This window comes from Mandrillus leucophaeus, unplaced genomic scaffold (assembly GCF_000951045.1).
Source record: "Mandrillus leucophaeus isolate KB7577 unplaced genomic scaffold, Mleu.le_1.0 Scaffold538, whole genome shotgun sequence".
In the NCBI taxonomy this organism is placed as follows: domain Eukaryota; kingdom Metazoa; phylum Chordata; class Mammalia; order Primates; family Cercopithecidae; genus Mandrillus; species Mandrillus leucophaeus.
Genome location: NW_012105786.1, coordinates 317225 through 333094, shown reverse-complemented (window position 1 = coordinate 333094; position 15870 = coordinate 317225). Strand labels below are relative to the sequence as shown.

At 38.9% G+C, this 15870-nt stretch overlaps 1 protein-coding gene across 1 annotated transcript in view; it reads left to right on the top strand.

Moving 5' to 3' along the window:
• The window catches only part of ARHGEF33 (Rho guanine nucleotide exchange factor (GEF) 33), a 102973-nt gene that overhangs the window by 45875 nt on the left and 41228 nt on the right, over positions 1-15870 (top strand). Inside the window, exons 5-9 of the mRNA XM_011997356.1 lie at positions 484-593; positions 2524-2573; positions 10130-10294; positions 11088-11209; positions 12492-12634. Of these exons, the coding sequence (XP_011852746.1) occupies positions 569-593; positions 2524-2573; positions 10130-10294; positions 11088-11209; positions 12492-12634 (505 nt within the window). The 5' untranslated portion in view covers positions 484-568. The remainder of the gene's footprint in view (positions 1-483; positions 594-2523; positions 2574-10129; positions 10295-11087; positions 11210-12491; positions 12635-15870) is intronic.

Genomic DNA, 15870 nt, shown 5'->3' with positions numbered 1-15870 from the left:
AAAAAAAAAAAAAAAAAAATTCCAGGTGTGATGGCATATGCCTGTGGTCCCAACTATTTGGGAGGCTGAGGTGGGAGGACCACTTGAGCCCAGGAGGTCAAGGCAGCAGTGAGCCATGATTGCATCACTGCACTCTATCCTGGGTGACAGAGCAAGACCCTGTGTAGAAAAAAAAAAAAAGAAAATTTCCTTAAACTATAACTTGCTAGTAAAACCAATATGTCTTAATTAATTGATTTGATCTAAAAAAGAATGTAGCATATTGAAAAACTACCCTGAATTTGAATAATGAATTTCATATGTATTCACAAAATGTATTTACCTTTACGCTAAATGTTTACTCAACTTAATATTTTTCCTCTTCTGAAATTGCATGCATCTCAAGCTGTGTTCATTTCAATTTTTTTAAGTTAATATATGAAGTAAATCCAGTTTCTTTGACAATTTTACCTGTTATCCTTTACTCTTGATTTGAATTGACAGGTGCAGGGAAGAGGAGGTGGCCTGAGGCAGGACGATGAGGATGCAATGTTGAAGAATAAGCTGGAGAAGAGAAGTAACCGGCACTATGGAAAAAACCAAAACAAAGCAAGGTCAGATTTTTCCCATGTCTTGTTTTAGGACTTAGGATTCAAGGAATGTAGGTTTTTGCTTTGTCTTACCACTGTCTCGAGACATGACAGTATGTTAACTATTTTCATTTCCCTATCATCATGTAATGACTATGAAGAATATAGACTGGGTGCTGAAAAAATAGGAAATGCTATTAGAATTTGGTCTGTGTTGTTATTTTATTGCTCTTAGCAATAACTTTAGGACTGCCTCAAAACAACTTGCTGGGTAAGGCCAAGACACAGATTCAACTACTAGACATCTATCATCATCTAGACTAGCCTAGAAGCATAAGTGCTTTCTCTTTTAATCTTTACCATATAGAAACAACTATATAGAAGTAGATTCTGTTATCATCTCCAATTTACGGAAGAGGAAACAGTCATAGGGAAGTCAGGTGACAACTACAAAGTATCAAAGTTAGGTCTGGGATCTGGATCTTTCCTCCCAAGCCCTGATTCTTGCTATTATACCAGGCTGTTGGGACATAGTATGAAATTGTCTAAATAATCTTTACTCAAGCCTATGCAGGAAGTTTGGGTAACCTCAAATCATATGGATTTTATAGGGACAGCCTGCTGTGTGTATAAATTCTGGGCTAAGGTTATATATTATTTATGGACTTAAATACTGAGGCTGGAGGGGTTTCCTGTACCAGCATGCCTTAGGAGAACAATATACACATCCACACAACCAAATGTTTGCAACCAGGGGCTTCCTCTATAAACTGCTTGATGCATATAACGTGACACACTGGAGAAGAAGCTAAATGGATAAGCAACTAGCTGAATGTTTTACATGGATTGCCTCATCTTTATGGCCAACCAATGTGGTTCTGAAAGTGCATTCTAGGCCAACCTCTTTTTCTCCCTAGGTTGTGAATGGTTTTCTTTTCCTTTCTCTTTGCTTTTCTTTCTTTTCTTTCTTTCTTTCTTTTTCTTTCTTTTCTTTTTTTTTTTTTTTTGGACAGAGTTTCACTCTTGTTGCCCAGGCTGGAAAGCAATGGCACAATCTTGGCTCACTGTAATCCCGCCTCCCGGGTTCAAGTGATTCTCCTGCTTCAGCCTCCCAACTAGCTGGGGTTACAGGTGACTGCCACCACACCCAGCTAATTTTTGTGTTTTTAGTAGAGACAGGGTTTTACCATGTTGGCCAAGCTGGTCTTGAACTCCTGACTTCAGGTGATCCACCCACCTTGGCCTCCCAAAGTGCTGGGATTACAGGCGTGAGCCACCGCGCCTGGCCTGTGAATGGTTTTCTACAACCTACTACTTTCTCTTTGTGTGCCCTGTGCTTCCTGAAGTCTAGTATTATACATTACTGTTTTCTTCTGCCTGCATCTTTCCCAGAACCTTTCCGTTGACAATTCCTTCTATCAGCCTCTTGCCCAGGAGGACAGCAAGATTCCCTTAGCTGAACTTGGCTGGTGACAGCAGGGCAGAGTTCAGAAGTCTGGCAAAGATCAGAGGTGGGGGAAGTAGAGGATATTTTATGCAGGCTTGCTGAGATCAGTAAGTGCCTGGTGAAGAGCCGCCTTCCTGACTGTAGAACTGTTCCCGCAGGTCAATTTCAGTTAGCCTCAAGAACATAAGGGAGACACTTCCTGCAAATTCCTTTCTGGCTATTTAGTAATCACACATCATTCAGTTTGGTTGAGAAACTTCCCTACTGTGGTAAAACGTGGTTTTCTATTGCAAGAGAATATCAGGTAGATAACGGTTTAGTGATTAGGATGTGTGAATACGGACACCACCTACTTCAGCTCATTCTTTGTTCCTCTGGAATCATCGGTTTCTTGTCATGCAGGCACAAATGTAGGATCCTGTAAGTTTCCTTATTCCCTGCATGTATCTGGAGAGGATAGGGACAGAATGAGTAGTGTTGATTGAACAAAGCTTTTTCTCCCTGCAGGAGAGAATGAACATATGCCGGTGAATAATCCTTCCACGCAGATTTACCAGGTAAAGACAAATCGATTGTTTCGAATGCTCCCATGTATAACAGTGATGACTGACTATTCTTTACGTGTAGATGTTTTTAGCACTCACTTCCACATATATCATTGCACTTGTTCTCTTAACAGGACTGTGAGACAGGCACCTCAGTGGGTCTCGCCACTCACAGTGCACTTTGGCGATAACTGATTTTTTTTTTTGAGACAGGGTCTTGCTGTGTTGCCCAGTCTGGTCTTTAACTCCTGGGCTCAAGCTCAGGTTCCTGAGTAGCTAAGACTATATGTGAGCACCACTGTGCCTGACTGAGAACTCATTATTGAAAGACAAGTTATCCCGTTTATGAAATGCAGCACTATCACCCCCACCTCAACTCTGCTTCTCTTGCTTGCTGCCCCCATCGCCATGGCCATTACACTGCAAGATAACATTTCCATCAGAGAGGAGAGGGCAAGATCTGTTTTTCTTACTTTTCTATTTTAGCAGGGAGAATTGAGAATGAAAAGGGGGCTAACATTGCAAATGTTCAAATATCTGTACAGGAAAAACTTTCAAGCTCTTTTAAAACAATGGGAACAATTTGCTTTACAAGGAAGATGAAAGTTCTGCAAAACATCTTTGGAGTAAGAGTCATATGAGATTGCTTTGGTCCTCTAAGTGGTATTCACTTGGCTTCTGTCTCCCAACTGTAAATTTAAAGTACATCTCTGTTCTTAAAAGTCATGAAACTTTATTCTGACATAATTTGTAATATAAAAGCAGCTTGGGCTAGGGAAACCCATGCTCCTCTCCAGACTTCAGGCAGTGCTTCCTGGAATACGTGAAAAGGAAGAAAACATTGACAGAGCTTGGTGGGGGTTGGGAGAAAGGATGCTTTCAAAGTTGATCTAAGGTTTTAAGCCCTGGTCACTAGGAAAAAGAGTACTCTCTCAAGCAGAAATACAGGAGTCCAGAAGAGTAGACAGTTTAGGGGAAACATTATTTAGATTTGTCTAGTTTAAGTGACGGTAAAGTGAAAATGACAACTAGTTCCCAGAATTATCATGTAAGAGATCTTTGCTGTAGACCAAACTGGAGCAAATCAACACAAGATTATGGAAACATGATTTAACCATATTGCCCCTAGACTCAGGCCAGCTATAGGATGAATGGGGGAAACAGCATCATTTCAACTGAATACACATTTATTGGGCAGTTACTATGTGCAAAGTCTACTGCTTGGCCTCATGGCAGATTAAACAGATGAAACAGACATTCTCATTGATTTTTCTGTGTCCACAACCTGAAAAACACATAGAATAATAGTTCTTACAAGGTAGGCTGTTGAAAGGATTGTGATAGAGGCGTTGATAAAATTCTGTGGGGAAGGGATGATTTAGTATTGACTGGAGGATTTGATTTAGGTACTTAAGGACAAGTTGATCATTTGACAAGTAGGTATAGGTAAGGTTGTTTTGGGCAGGGAGACTAGCTTGAACAAAGGCCTAGAAGCAAAAAAAATGGGTCTTCACTCAGTGCTGCTTTGATGCCTCACTGGTCCAAGTCCTCCAGACACTTTCCCTGTCCACCTCCCCTCTGTTCTCATCTGACCTGTGTATGACATTTGAATGAGTGTGAGTACCTCTTTAAAGTCAGGTATGATTTAAAGTCTATTATAGATTTTATGTAGGTCACTCCCTGAATGTTGGCTAAATATAGCTGCAGTGGGGGTGGCCTCATTATCTTATTGCACTACAAATCCTAGTACATCTGTTCGCAGTGGAACACACAAAGCAATGGAAATGAAGTTGGTCTATATGACCTCTGTGATGCTATTATAACCCATCCTTGTTTTAAAAGAACACTTCCTAAGCCCCAGTCTGTTTACTCCAAGCAACATTTAACCAAAAGAAGAAGAAGAAAGAGGAGAAGTAAAGAAAGAAGAAGAGAAGGAGAAAGGAGGGAGCTGGGGAGGAGTTAACCATAATAGAATAAGATCTATAATAGAAGGGAGGGCACCTGAAGCAAAATATAATATTTTGGTAGTTCTCTACCTCATTTTATTTTCTGGATAGATCCTATCCCTACCTGACATTATCGTATGTATCACCTTGTTTGTTTTTTAATTTTCTGTCTTCTCATCTAGAATGTAAGCTCTAAGGGCAGGAATTTAGTCCATTTTGCTCTCTGTTGTATTCTCAGTGTAAAGTACAATGCCTGGCATATAATACATATTCAATAAATATGAGTTGAATGAATGAATGGATGACTATATTACAAGATGTCTGTATTGCTTTGAGCCAAGAGGTCTCATGCAGTCATTCAGTCTTGTGCCAAACAGTGTTGGAAAGATTTTTGTCTGGTTCTTTGGAAAAAAAGAAGAGATCCTCACTTCATACCCCAATCAAAACAAATGCCAAAGTGGATTAAAGGCTTAAATATAAAAAATTCAAACCATAAAATTTTAAAATAAGTGAGTATTTATTTTGTCTCCAAATGTGAAATATCTAAGTTAAAAAGCAATGGAAGAAATCACAAAGAAAGAGATTTGAGAATTCATCCACATTACAATTTAAACTATTTCCATAAAAAAAATGTTAAACAAATTCAGAGGCAAATAACAAAATCAGAAAGACACAACAAATATTTCAAGGTTTAATTATAAATAAGTAGTTCATGAAGGTCAATAAAAATGGAAACTTCTAAAACCCTAATAGAAAATTAGCAAATAACACAGACAATTTACCAAAGTAAAATTATAGATAGCGAAGAAAAAGTTGAAGCTCAAAGAAGCAATGATTAAAATAAGGAGTATTATATTTTGACTAATTAGCAAATAATAATTAATAATATTTAGTTCTGGTGAGTGTGTGTAATTGTTAGAAACTTTTGGAAAAGTCTATTCCGTATTTCCTTTTTCTCTTATCCTTTGTCCACTGCACATACCCCTCTCAAAGTCGTTGAATCAGATCCCTTTTCCCGAGTCAGATGGTATCATTTCACCCTAGATTACTTCATTTTGCATATGGATTATTAAAATTATGATCTCATTAACATGAGAGGGGATCCCATAATTAAGGCAACAGACATAGTAACTGCACAATTTAATGCTAGCCCAACACTCACACTAATGATTTCAACTCCAACTGTGTTTTAAGCTCATTTGTAGTCTTAGGAATGTGAACACTGTGGCTTCTTCTATTTCTATTGTTTTATATATTTTATTATTCAAGGTATGTTTTTCTAAATCCATGAATTTAGGACATTACATATCACATATAATGTTTCCAAGAATGTACAGCCATATTGCTATAACTTTTCAAATCCGCTGGTCAAATATAATTTGCATAGTTATTAATTAGTTGAATATATTGCCTCCCTGTGATATAGTAGCTTTCCCTTTGGGTCAAACACTACCTGACATCTTTGACCCACAGGCATTTCATATTTAGGAATTTATTCTAAGGAAATCATCTGAAATATATACAAAACTTTAAAACAAAAACATAGTATGACACATTAGTTATAACATTGAAAAATTACAAGCAACATAAATTTCCAACAAAAGTGAATGGGTAGGTAAACTCTGGCAAATTCATAGGATGGAATATCATGTAGCCATCAAACGTAGACATTTAGAAAAATTTTGAAGGTTATCGTAAATGCCTTATTAGAATATTAGGAGGGAAAAAAGAGAGGTAGAATCAAAATATATCTGCAGTGTGATTTCAACCATATAAACATCTGCATTTATATGCATAGAACAAAATAGAAGGAAATGTGAGTGTTAATGGTTGTACTGAAATAATGAAATTTGGGATGATTCTATTTGGCAATTCTCTTTTTTCTTCTTTATTTTTCTCCGTAATGAAAATAATTTAAGAAAATAAGTGATGTTCCAAAAGGACCTCTAACTGAAACACTATGGGAACCAGTCCTACAGTAATAGGTTTCATCATCAACACTGCCGTTGAAAGTTTTCTAGGATTTGTAAATCCTGATTGAGACTCAGTCTCTTTTTGCCATTGAGGAATATTCTTCTGATACTAGAGAAGTTAACTCTTCTAGGCCTGTGGTGTATCTGGGGATCAATAAGATAAAGTTCCAGCACACCAACCTGCATGTCAGTCTCAATAAGGCCCTGCAAGAATGACTTGAAGGGTCAGCCTCTGCAGGGAATGTAGAGGAGTAGATATGGGAAGTTTACTCTCGACATTCAGATTACTTGCTCCTCACTTTCTATTTTAAATCATTGCACCTCTGGGGATCAATAAAGAGCCCTACAATTGGAAGATGGAAGTTGGCAGAAAACTCATGTTGCTTCTGCAGTGACCCTGGTTTAGGGGGGAATCCAAAGCAATTACCTTGGCCTCCTTGCCATCGTGTATGTACCACTGCGAAACACCTGGCTTTTGCTTTTATAGAATTGTAGGAATTGGGAGGTTTCCCAAACCTTGACATTTATGACTTTGCAAGGTTCCCAAGCCACAGGTCCAGTCCCCCTAATTTACCTCTTGGTAGCCTCCTGGCCTGGGTAATGTGGCAAAAAGGAAGAAATGCCCGTAAAACACACGTTGAAATTTGTGAAAATTAAGTTTGAGGCCTGAGGCATCTTTCATGAAAAAAAAAAATTGGAAGACACTGACTAAAATTCATCTTAAGAAGAGTTAAGAAGCCAAGAAAAGAAAGAAAATTGAGAATCAGAAATTAAGAGCAGGAAATAGGAAGAATTCGGACTCCTCTCCCCTATTTCTTTGAGCCTAAGATGCCCTCTGTGGTACCGTAGGCTTCGAAGTACAAGTCTTCCCTGAACCTACCTCCAGTGGGAGCCCGCCTCCAGCGGCAGGATGGAGGGATCATAACCTCTCTAGAGCAGCTTCATGAAAAAATCAACGAGATGAGGAACGTGTTCAACTCGCTGGAGAACAAGGTAGACACCCGTTTCTAATCCTTGGGGTGGGCTGTGGACTGTCAAAAAAGACAGCTGAAGAGCGAGCAGAGAAAAGATGTTAAGACCGTGTCTTCACAGTATTTATTGTTTACAAGGGAGTGGTCAGGTTGATAGCTGAAAAGCACTCTGTAGGGGCTAAAGATACTAAGATCCCTCAGCATCTTAAAAGTGACGTGTTGTATCAGGTGTGTGTCCTCCTGACGGCTTCCCCTCCCTGGCTGGTTAGGGCTGTGAAGCTGTTTACAAAGCAGTAGCAACACTTCAGTGGCAGGTACCCATGGAGCTCAGAGTAATATGTTGGTAGGAAATGGGCACACAACTCAAAAAGAGCTTCAGAATTCCCAGAGTTCCTATGTCACCTGGCTGTTAGGGGAAATTTTAATAAGTTTTTGAGAGCTGGGGTTCTGCAGGCAGGAAGGTCCTTTTCCTAGGAGTCTGCTGCTGCCTTTTGGTCTCTGCAGAAAACTCTGCCTAAGGAAGCAAGGATAATGAAACCTATTTCTGTTGGGTAGTGGTTCCCTTTTTCCCCCCCCCCTCCAAGCAGGAAACCTAAGTGAATGTTACTAAGAAGAATGTCAGCTTTCCTTCTTCCAATTTTAAAACTTGCATACATTTTTGATTTGATGTTATATAGCCATCACTTTTGTTTATTTTGCTTACAGAAGATACATTTACATAATGAAAAATTACCAGATCAGAAAGTGGTTGATCTGGTGATTTAATCCACTATGATGACTGAGTTAGGATGTAAGCCAAAATCAATTGCAAAGATTCATTATAATTAAAAATGATAGAAATGAAAAATAGATTGCTCATGATGTTTCCCAGCCTTCTAGCCCCAAATACTTGACAAGCCCTGCTTTTTTCCTCAAAATGATCTCTCTGGTTCCTCTTATTTCTCTCTATTCCCAGCAATCCTTTGTAAGGCACAATGAACCACAAAATCCTATATTTTTAAAATGTGATATAGGAGACAAAGTCACTGTATAGTGAGTGGGAGGTGCCATTGCAGGTGGGAATCATGTGGATGACCTGATTCTGAAAATTTTCAGAAATACACATTCAAAGAAATTTGTTAAGGTATCTGGACTTTAGTTTTCATTCCTTTAAAGTAAAAATACTTGAGGCCGGGCGCAGTGGCTCACGCCTGTAATCCCAGCACTTTGGGAGGCCAAGGCAGTTGGATCACCTGAGATCAGGAGTTCAAGAGCAGCCCGACCAATATGGTGAAACTCCGTCTCTACTAAAAACATAAAAATTAGCCAGGTGTGGTGGCACATGCCTGTAATCCTAGCTACTTGGGAGGCTGAGACAGGAGAATCACTTGAACCCGGGAGGCAGAGGTTGCAGTGAGCCGAGATTATGCCACTGCACTCCAGCCTGGGTGACAGAGCAAGACCCTGTCTCAAAACAAGACAAAACAACAACAACAACAACAACAACAACAAAACTTGATTATAGAATAAACCTTCTAAATGGTTCTGTTTTAAAGAGACACGTGGAGCTAAGAGTTCCTCTACTTAACAGAGTGTAAGATCATAAATGTCAAGAAAGTAATGTTATTATCTTATTGTTATTATTAACTTACTGTCTGTTGAAAATGCTTTTTTCATTTGTTCAATAAATAAAACTGAACTTTAGAAGTGCTCCATTTTTCTCCACATTTCTGTTTGTGCTTAACTTTTTGATTTACCACCTAAAGGGGGAGAAGAATGAACATTTCTTGAACATCTGTATACCAAGTATGTGCTATGGTAGGCCGCTTACCTACGTTTACTCATTTAATTCTCAAGGCAGCCCTGTGAAATAGATATTATTATAGCTATTTTATGGATGAGAAAACTGCTACAAGAAAGTTAACCAACGTTTCTAAGGTCTTAGTACTTTAGGGTAGAACTAGGATTTGTACCCTACCTGATCCCAAACACCTCTTTCTTCATGTCAAAGTTGACCTACATGACCAGGACTGACTGCTGAAGATGATTCATATCACCATCAACAACATTCTGAGCTCCTACCATACCCTACCAGATATTTCTGTGCCTTCCTTATGAGTTAAAGCCCACTGTCATTGAAAATACTGTTACCTCCTTTCCCATGATATCATCTAAGAGTATTTTTTTTTTTTTTAAAAAAAACCTTCTTTCCTTTCAAATAAATTCTCAGTTATGCTTAGTTGTTTCTGTTTATTCTTTAATTTCTTAAGAAAACAAGAACTGAATTTCCTTGCCTCTCATAATAACCAGAGAGAATATGACCCATTTTCTTCTTTCACAGAATTCAAAGAGTTATTGGATCAAGATTCACATACATGTTTCTTTTCAAGCAAATCTCATTTTAATCAAAGGTGTTAGAATAAATAGAAGCTTGTAGAAGCACTTGTAAACTTAATTAACAGCTTGTTTTCTTGTCATTTATCAAGCTTTAGCATGTGCTGTATATAAAGAAGACACTCTTTTTCTTAGATAAACGGGACCAAGGTTGTCTTAAGTTGTCCAAACTGAAGTACACTAGTAAATGAGGTCTGTAGATTTTCAGGAGCCTCATTTCTCAAACAAAAGAAAAATTCAAGGGCCAATGGTGCCACTTATAATAATTTCCAGCAAATTGAATTAACTTTTCATGCGTTATTTAGTTGCAGGCACTGGCCTCCGAACTCAAAACTGGCTTCACAGAAGCAATGCAAGAACTGTCAAGAATTCAACATGGAGAATATGCTTTGGAAGAAAAGGTTAAGAGCTGCAGATGTTCCATGGAAGAAAAAGTTACTGAGATGAAGAATTCATTAAACTATTTCAAGGTAGGCCCCTCTTTAATTTCCCTGCTGACAAGAGAATTTTGGTCTCGGTAACAGGAGTAGAAAACTTGCCTTTTTCTGGCTGGGCATGGTGGCTCACACCTGTAATCCCAGCACTTTGGGAGGCCAAGGCCAGCGGATCACAAGGTCAGGAGTTCAAGACCACCCTGGCCAATATGGTGAAACGCTGTCTCTACTAAAAATACAAAAATTAGCTGGGTGTGGTGGTGGGCACCTATAGTTCCAGCTACTTGGGAGGCTGAGGCAGGAGAATCACTTGAACCAGGAAGTGGAGGTTGCATTGAGCTGAGATCATGCCACTGCACTCCAGCCTGGGCAACAGAGCAAGAATCTGTCTCAAAAAAAAAAAAAAAAAGAAAGAAAAAAGAAAACTTGCCTTTTTCCATAGCAGTCAAATATAAGAATTTTTCCTCTTGGCCATTCATAGTTATCATGGAAAAATATCTTTCATGTTTTCTTTTTTGTAGCTCTGTGTTAAAATTTGATGCCACAATGGAAGTATAAATTTTTTAAATCTCTCATTCGTTCAATAAGTATGTATTTAAAGTGTACAGTGTGCTAGATTATGTGATATACTTTTACCCCACATATAACCCATACATTACCCATAATAACCTATCAGATATTGAGAACCAGCATAACCTTGTCTTTGTTTCATAATGATAGTTGTCTGGATACTTCTAAATTTCAATTGAATTAAAAATAATTTATTGTACAGTCAATACTGTGCTAACCCATGTACCACGTTAAAACATAGCAATTCTTATTTTTTTAGGAAGAACTGAGCAATGCCATGTCGATGATCCAAGCCATTACCTCCAAACAAGAAGAAATGCAACAGAAAATCGAACAGCTTCAACAGGAGAAGCGAAGAGAATCTCGAAAAGTTAAAGCCAAGTGAGTGTCTTTTAAAAATGTACCAAAGGCAAACCCATAAGCAATGGCTTCTGCAGAGGCACCCAGAACACCTTCCCCACTCTCAGTATACAGCCTGCTGGCCACTGTGCTCCACAGCTCGGCATGCAACGGAGGTTATAGAATTATAAAATGGGTTAATACCAAAGACAGATGGTACCTATTACATAGAAAAATCCATTTAATATGATATGTAAAGTGAAAGTGACATAAAATGGCATGAATGCTTTGATTACAAGTATAAAAATATGTAAAATAACAACTAGAAAGATACACTTAAAAATAATGATAGTTGTGTTAAGATAGTGGCACCATCAGTGATTTTCTTTTTTTATTAATTTTGTAAAATGTCTCTAATGCAATTATTATTTTAATTCTAGGGTTGAAAATAAATTTATGTTAAATGATGTCTGGACCAGGTTGAATCAAGTAAAGTTTCACCATTAAACATATATAATCTTTATTGTCACTTATGTGATTGTGGTTTTGTTTTTCCTTTTTTCTTTCTTTTTTTTTTTGGAGACAGAATCTTGCCCTGTTGCCCACGCTAGAGTAGTGGTATGATCACAGCTCACTTCAGTCTTGTACTCCTGGGCTCAAATGATTCTCCCACCTCAGTCTCCTGAGTAGCTGGGACTATAGGTGTGGCCCCCATGCTAGCTAATTTAAAAAAAAAAAAAAAATTGTAGAAATGGGGTTTCCTTATGTTTTCCCAGGCTGGTCTTGGACTCCTGGGCTCAAGTGATCCTCCTGCCTTGGCCTCCCAAAGTGTTGGGATTACAGGCATGAGCCACAGTGCTCAACTTACGTGTTTTTAATATTATCAAATTGAGAATAGAAATGTAGGAATAATATGTGTGTGACCTTGGAGAATAGGTTGTTTTCAGGAGAAGATTTGCTGCTTCCTGGTACTTTTGAATTGCATTGCTAAGCAAACATAAATCATTTCAAGCAAATTGTCACCACTGCAAACTCTAAAGATCCCGATGAGAAGGAAGCCAGTAACAAAAAAATAAGAATGTGGATATTATAATTAGAAGGGTGATTTGTAAATATTTGAAGTTTTTTCTCCAGCTGAGGTGATGAATTAAGTTGAACCATATGAATTGCTAGTATTTGACCACTTTTAATTTTCAAAAGTAGCAATTTATATAGTTCAACCTAATAATTCAGACATTTTCTTGAGTTGTTCTGAACTGAATCTCCTCGTAACCTATCAGATATTAAGAACCAGAATAGCCTTGTCTTTGTTTCTCTTTCCTAGGAAAACTCAAAAAGAAGAGCACAGCTCCCAGGCCGGGCCTGCCCAAGCACAAGGAAGTCCTTTTCGTTCAATCAATATCCCTGAGCCTGTTCTTCCAAGCGAAGACTTTACCAACCTTTTGCCTTCTCAGGCCTATGAAAAAGGTACAGTTCACAAATCATACTGAATTAATCAAGTATTTTTTTCCCTGATTCCTAGGGCTTAAGAATGGGCTTAAACCCTCCATCTTTGTTAAAAGAAAATGGTGTATTGCGTAGAATTTTTCTGCTTGCAACTGAAATTTAGAAGAATCCAGAGGATCTAAGAGACCACAAGAGTCTGCCCAATTTTAAATATTTTTTTGGTGGGGGCAGAATACTAATCTGGATACTTCTAAATTTCAACTGAATTAAAAATAATTCATTGTACAGTCAATACTGTGCTAACCCATAAGAGAGAAATGTTAGAAAAAATATCACTTACTCTAATAAGTTATTTTATTGGCAGTCTAACTCAGCACCTGTCTTTCTCTGGAAAACCAGAGCTGATGCTGCCTATGGGCTGAAACAGTCACCACTCTTATTCCTGACCTTTGGGATGTTAGAACAGATATTAAAAAATGGTACCGAAGAAACTGGCTTTCCAGTGGAGGTCTGAGTTTTGGTTATTAACTTATGTTCAACTCAGGAAAAGTAAAAAACAAACAAACAAAAAAATTTGCCACGTCTTTGTATCCTCAACCATGTCTACCAAAGCACCTGTAGACAGAAAAATAAATGTAGATATTAACATTGTTTAGATGACATTTCCTCTTATTTATGGTCTCACGTAGAAAGTCCTCAAGACAAAGACTCAATGATTTCTCAACCAACTGTCAGTGTGTCAAAGGCAGGGTTGGTGGTTTTCTATCCTTAAGACTAATGGAACAATTTGGTTTATATACTCATAGACAATGTGTATTCTGAATAACTGAATCTAAAAATCTAAATCAAGTGGCTTTTAATTGTTATACTTCGAAGTACAGATTTGCCTTTTTAATTTCTTTTTTTTTTTTTTTTTTTTGAGATAGAGTCTCGCTCTGTCGCCCAGGCTGGAGTGCAGTGGTGAGATCTCAGCTCACTGCAACCTCTGCCTCCCAGGTTCAAGTGATTCTCCCGCCTCTGCCTCCACCTCCCAAGCAGCTGGGACTACAGGCATCACCATGCCTCGCTAATTTTTTGTATTTTTAGTAGAGACAGGGGTTTCACCATGTTGGCCAGGCTCGTCTTGAACTGCTGATTTCAAGTCATCCACCCACCTCGGCCTCCCAAAGTGCTGGGATTACAGGCGGGAGCCACCGTGCCTGGCCTGTCTTTTTATTTTTATTTTTTTACCTGTTTGAGTAATTCATTGAGAGACTGATAGGCGCAGCCTAGGAAAACTCACTTGATCCATCTGGGGACTGGGTTCATTGCAGGTGGCTCTATTTTCTTTCCTCTAGGACATGAACAGCTCTACATAAAAGGATGATCCTATCTGGGAAACAGTATAGTATAGGATAGGCTTAGAATGTAAAAGTCAGTTCAATGCCAGTCTGGAGCAGCTAAACATGTTCATAAGATAAAAGGTTAAAAATTATCTTTACAAAGTAAATTTGTGCATGTTTAGACACTGTGTAACAGCCCCCAGGGACATGAATAATCACAGAATGTGTTGAATCCACTGAACACAGCTGATCCAGATGATTTTAGTGCCCACATGGATTTCAGTGAACTATTTAGTGGCAATTCCTCCTTCCTTTCCTCCTGTATAGACATGGTCATAGTTTATTCTCCTGAGTTGCTGCAGAAATTTAAGAATAATGTGCCATGATAAGACATTCTGCACATACTTGGTGGCAGATTGTGTTAAAACTCAGGGGTCAAGAACCAAAAACTCAGAAAGTCTTGGCTTATCCACTGTTAATGACAAAATGGTACAACTGTTATCTATTGTCCCAAAATTCAGTAGCTTAAAATAGCAAACATTCATGGTTCACAGTTTCTCTGAGTCAGGAATCTGTGCACAGCTTAGCTGAGTGCCTCTGGCTCAAGGTGTCTCATTAAGGCTGTAATCAAGGTGCTGGCCATGGCTCTCATCTCACGTGAAGGCTCTACTCACGGGTGATCTACACCAAGCTTACTCACTTGGTTATTGGCAGGCTCCAGTTCTTGTAACATGGGCCTCTGCAAGTTGCTGCCTTACAATTTGGCAGCTAGCTTCTCCCAGGGCAAGTGATCTAAAAGAATGCTCAATACAGAAGCCACAGTGGGTTTTTTCTTTGGTTTTTTTCCTTTTTTGAAACAGAGTTTTGCTTTTGCCGCCCAGGCTGGAGTGCAATGGCACGATCTCAGCTCACCGCAACCTCCACCTCCTGGGTTCAAGTAATTCTCCAGCCTCAGCATCCTGAGTAGCTGGGATTACAGGCACCTGCCACCATGCCCTGCTAATTTTTGTATTTTTAGTAGAGACGGGGTTTTGCCATGTCTCTGGTCTCAAATTCCTGACCTCAAGTGGTCTGCCCACCTTGGCCTCCCAAAGTGCTGGGATTACAGGTGTGAGGCACCATGCCTGACCCACAGTCTTTTTAGAACCTAATCTTAGAAGTGGTATTCTGTCTTTTCTGCCATATTCTATTAATTAGAGGCTAATCAGTAAATCCAGCCTTTACCTTAGGGGAAGGATAACATAAGGGCGTGAATGCTAAGCGTGGGGATAATTGGAGCCATCTGGAGCTGCTTACCACAAATGACTGACGGCCCCCGTCTGAGAAGGCAGCCAATTTATGTGAACCCTGATGCAACAACTTCATTTATGTGCCTGATAATTGTAGAACTTGTCAGTTTGAAAACGTCATTTTACAGGCCCAAGTATACCTTTCCTTTAGGTTCCTTTCCCCACCCAAGAAACTCTCAAGATGTTTAGCCTCCCTACTCCTGATATATTCTTGCTTGAGAAAATTTAAAACTAATTTTGTTGAAAGATATGCTTTTATTATCCATCTCTTCTTTCTTACCTCCTATTTAGTCTACCTGTTCAATATTGGCTTTCATCCTTACCACTTCACTAAAATGGTTTCCTTACCTCTCCTGATAGTTTTTGGTACCCTTGATACCCACCTTCTTGAAACATTCTCTTCTTTTAGCTGACACTGTGCTTCTTTGATTTTCCACCCACTTTCTGGATGCTCCTTTTTAGATTCTCTTTGATTCCTCATCACCATCAGAATAAAGTCCAAGTTCCTTAACACAGTACATGGCCATGTTTTAACTTGCCTCTGCTTTTCTCTTCAGACTTATATTTTGTTACCCTTGACTTCTCTCTCTGCATTCAAGCCCCCCTGACATTTTCCCTCCCTCCCTCCCTCCCTCCCCCTTCTCTC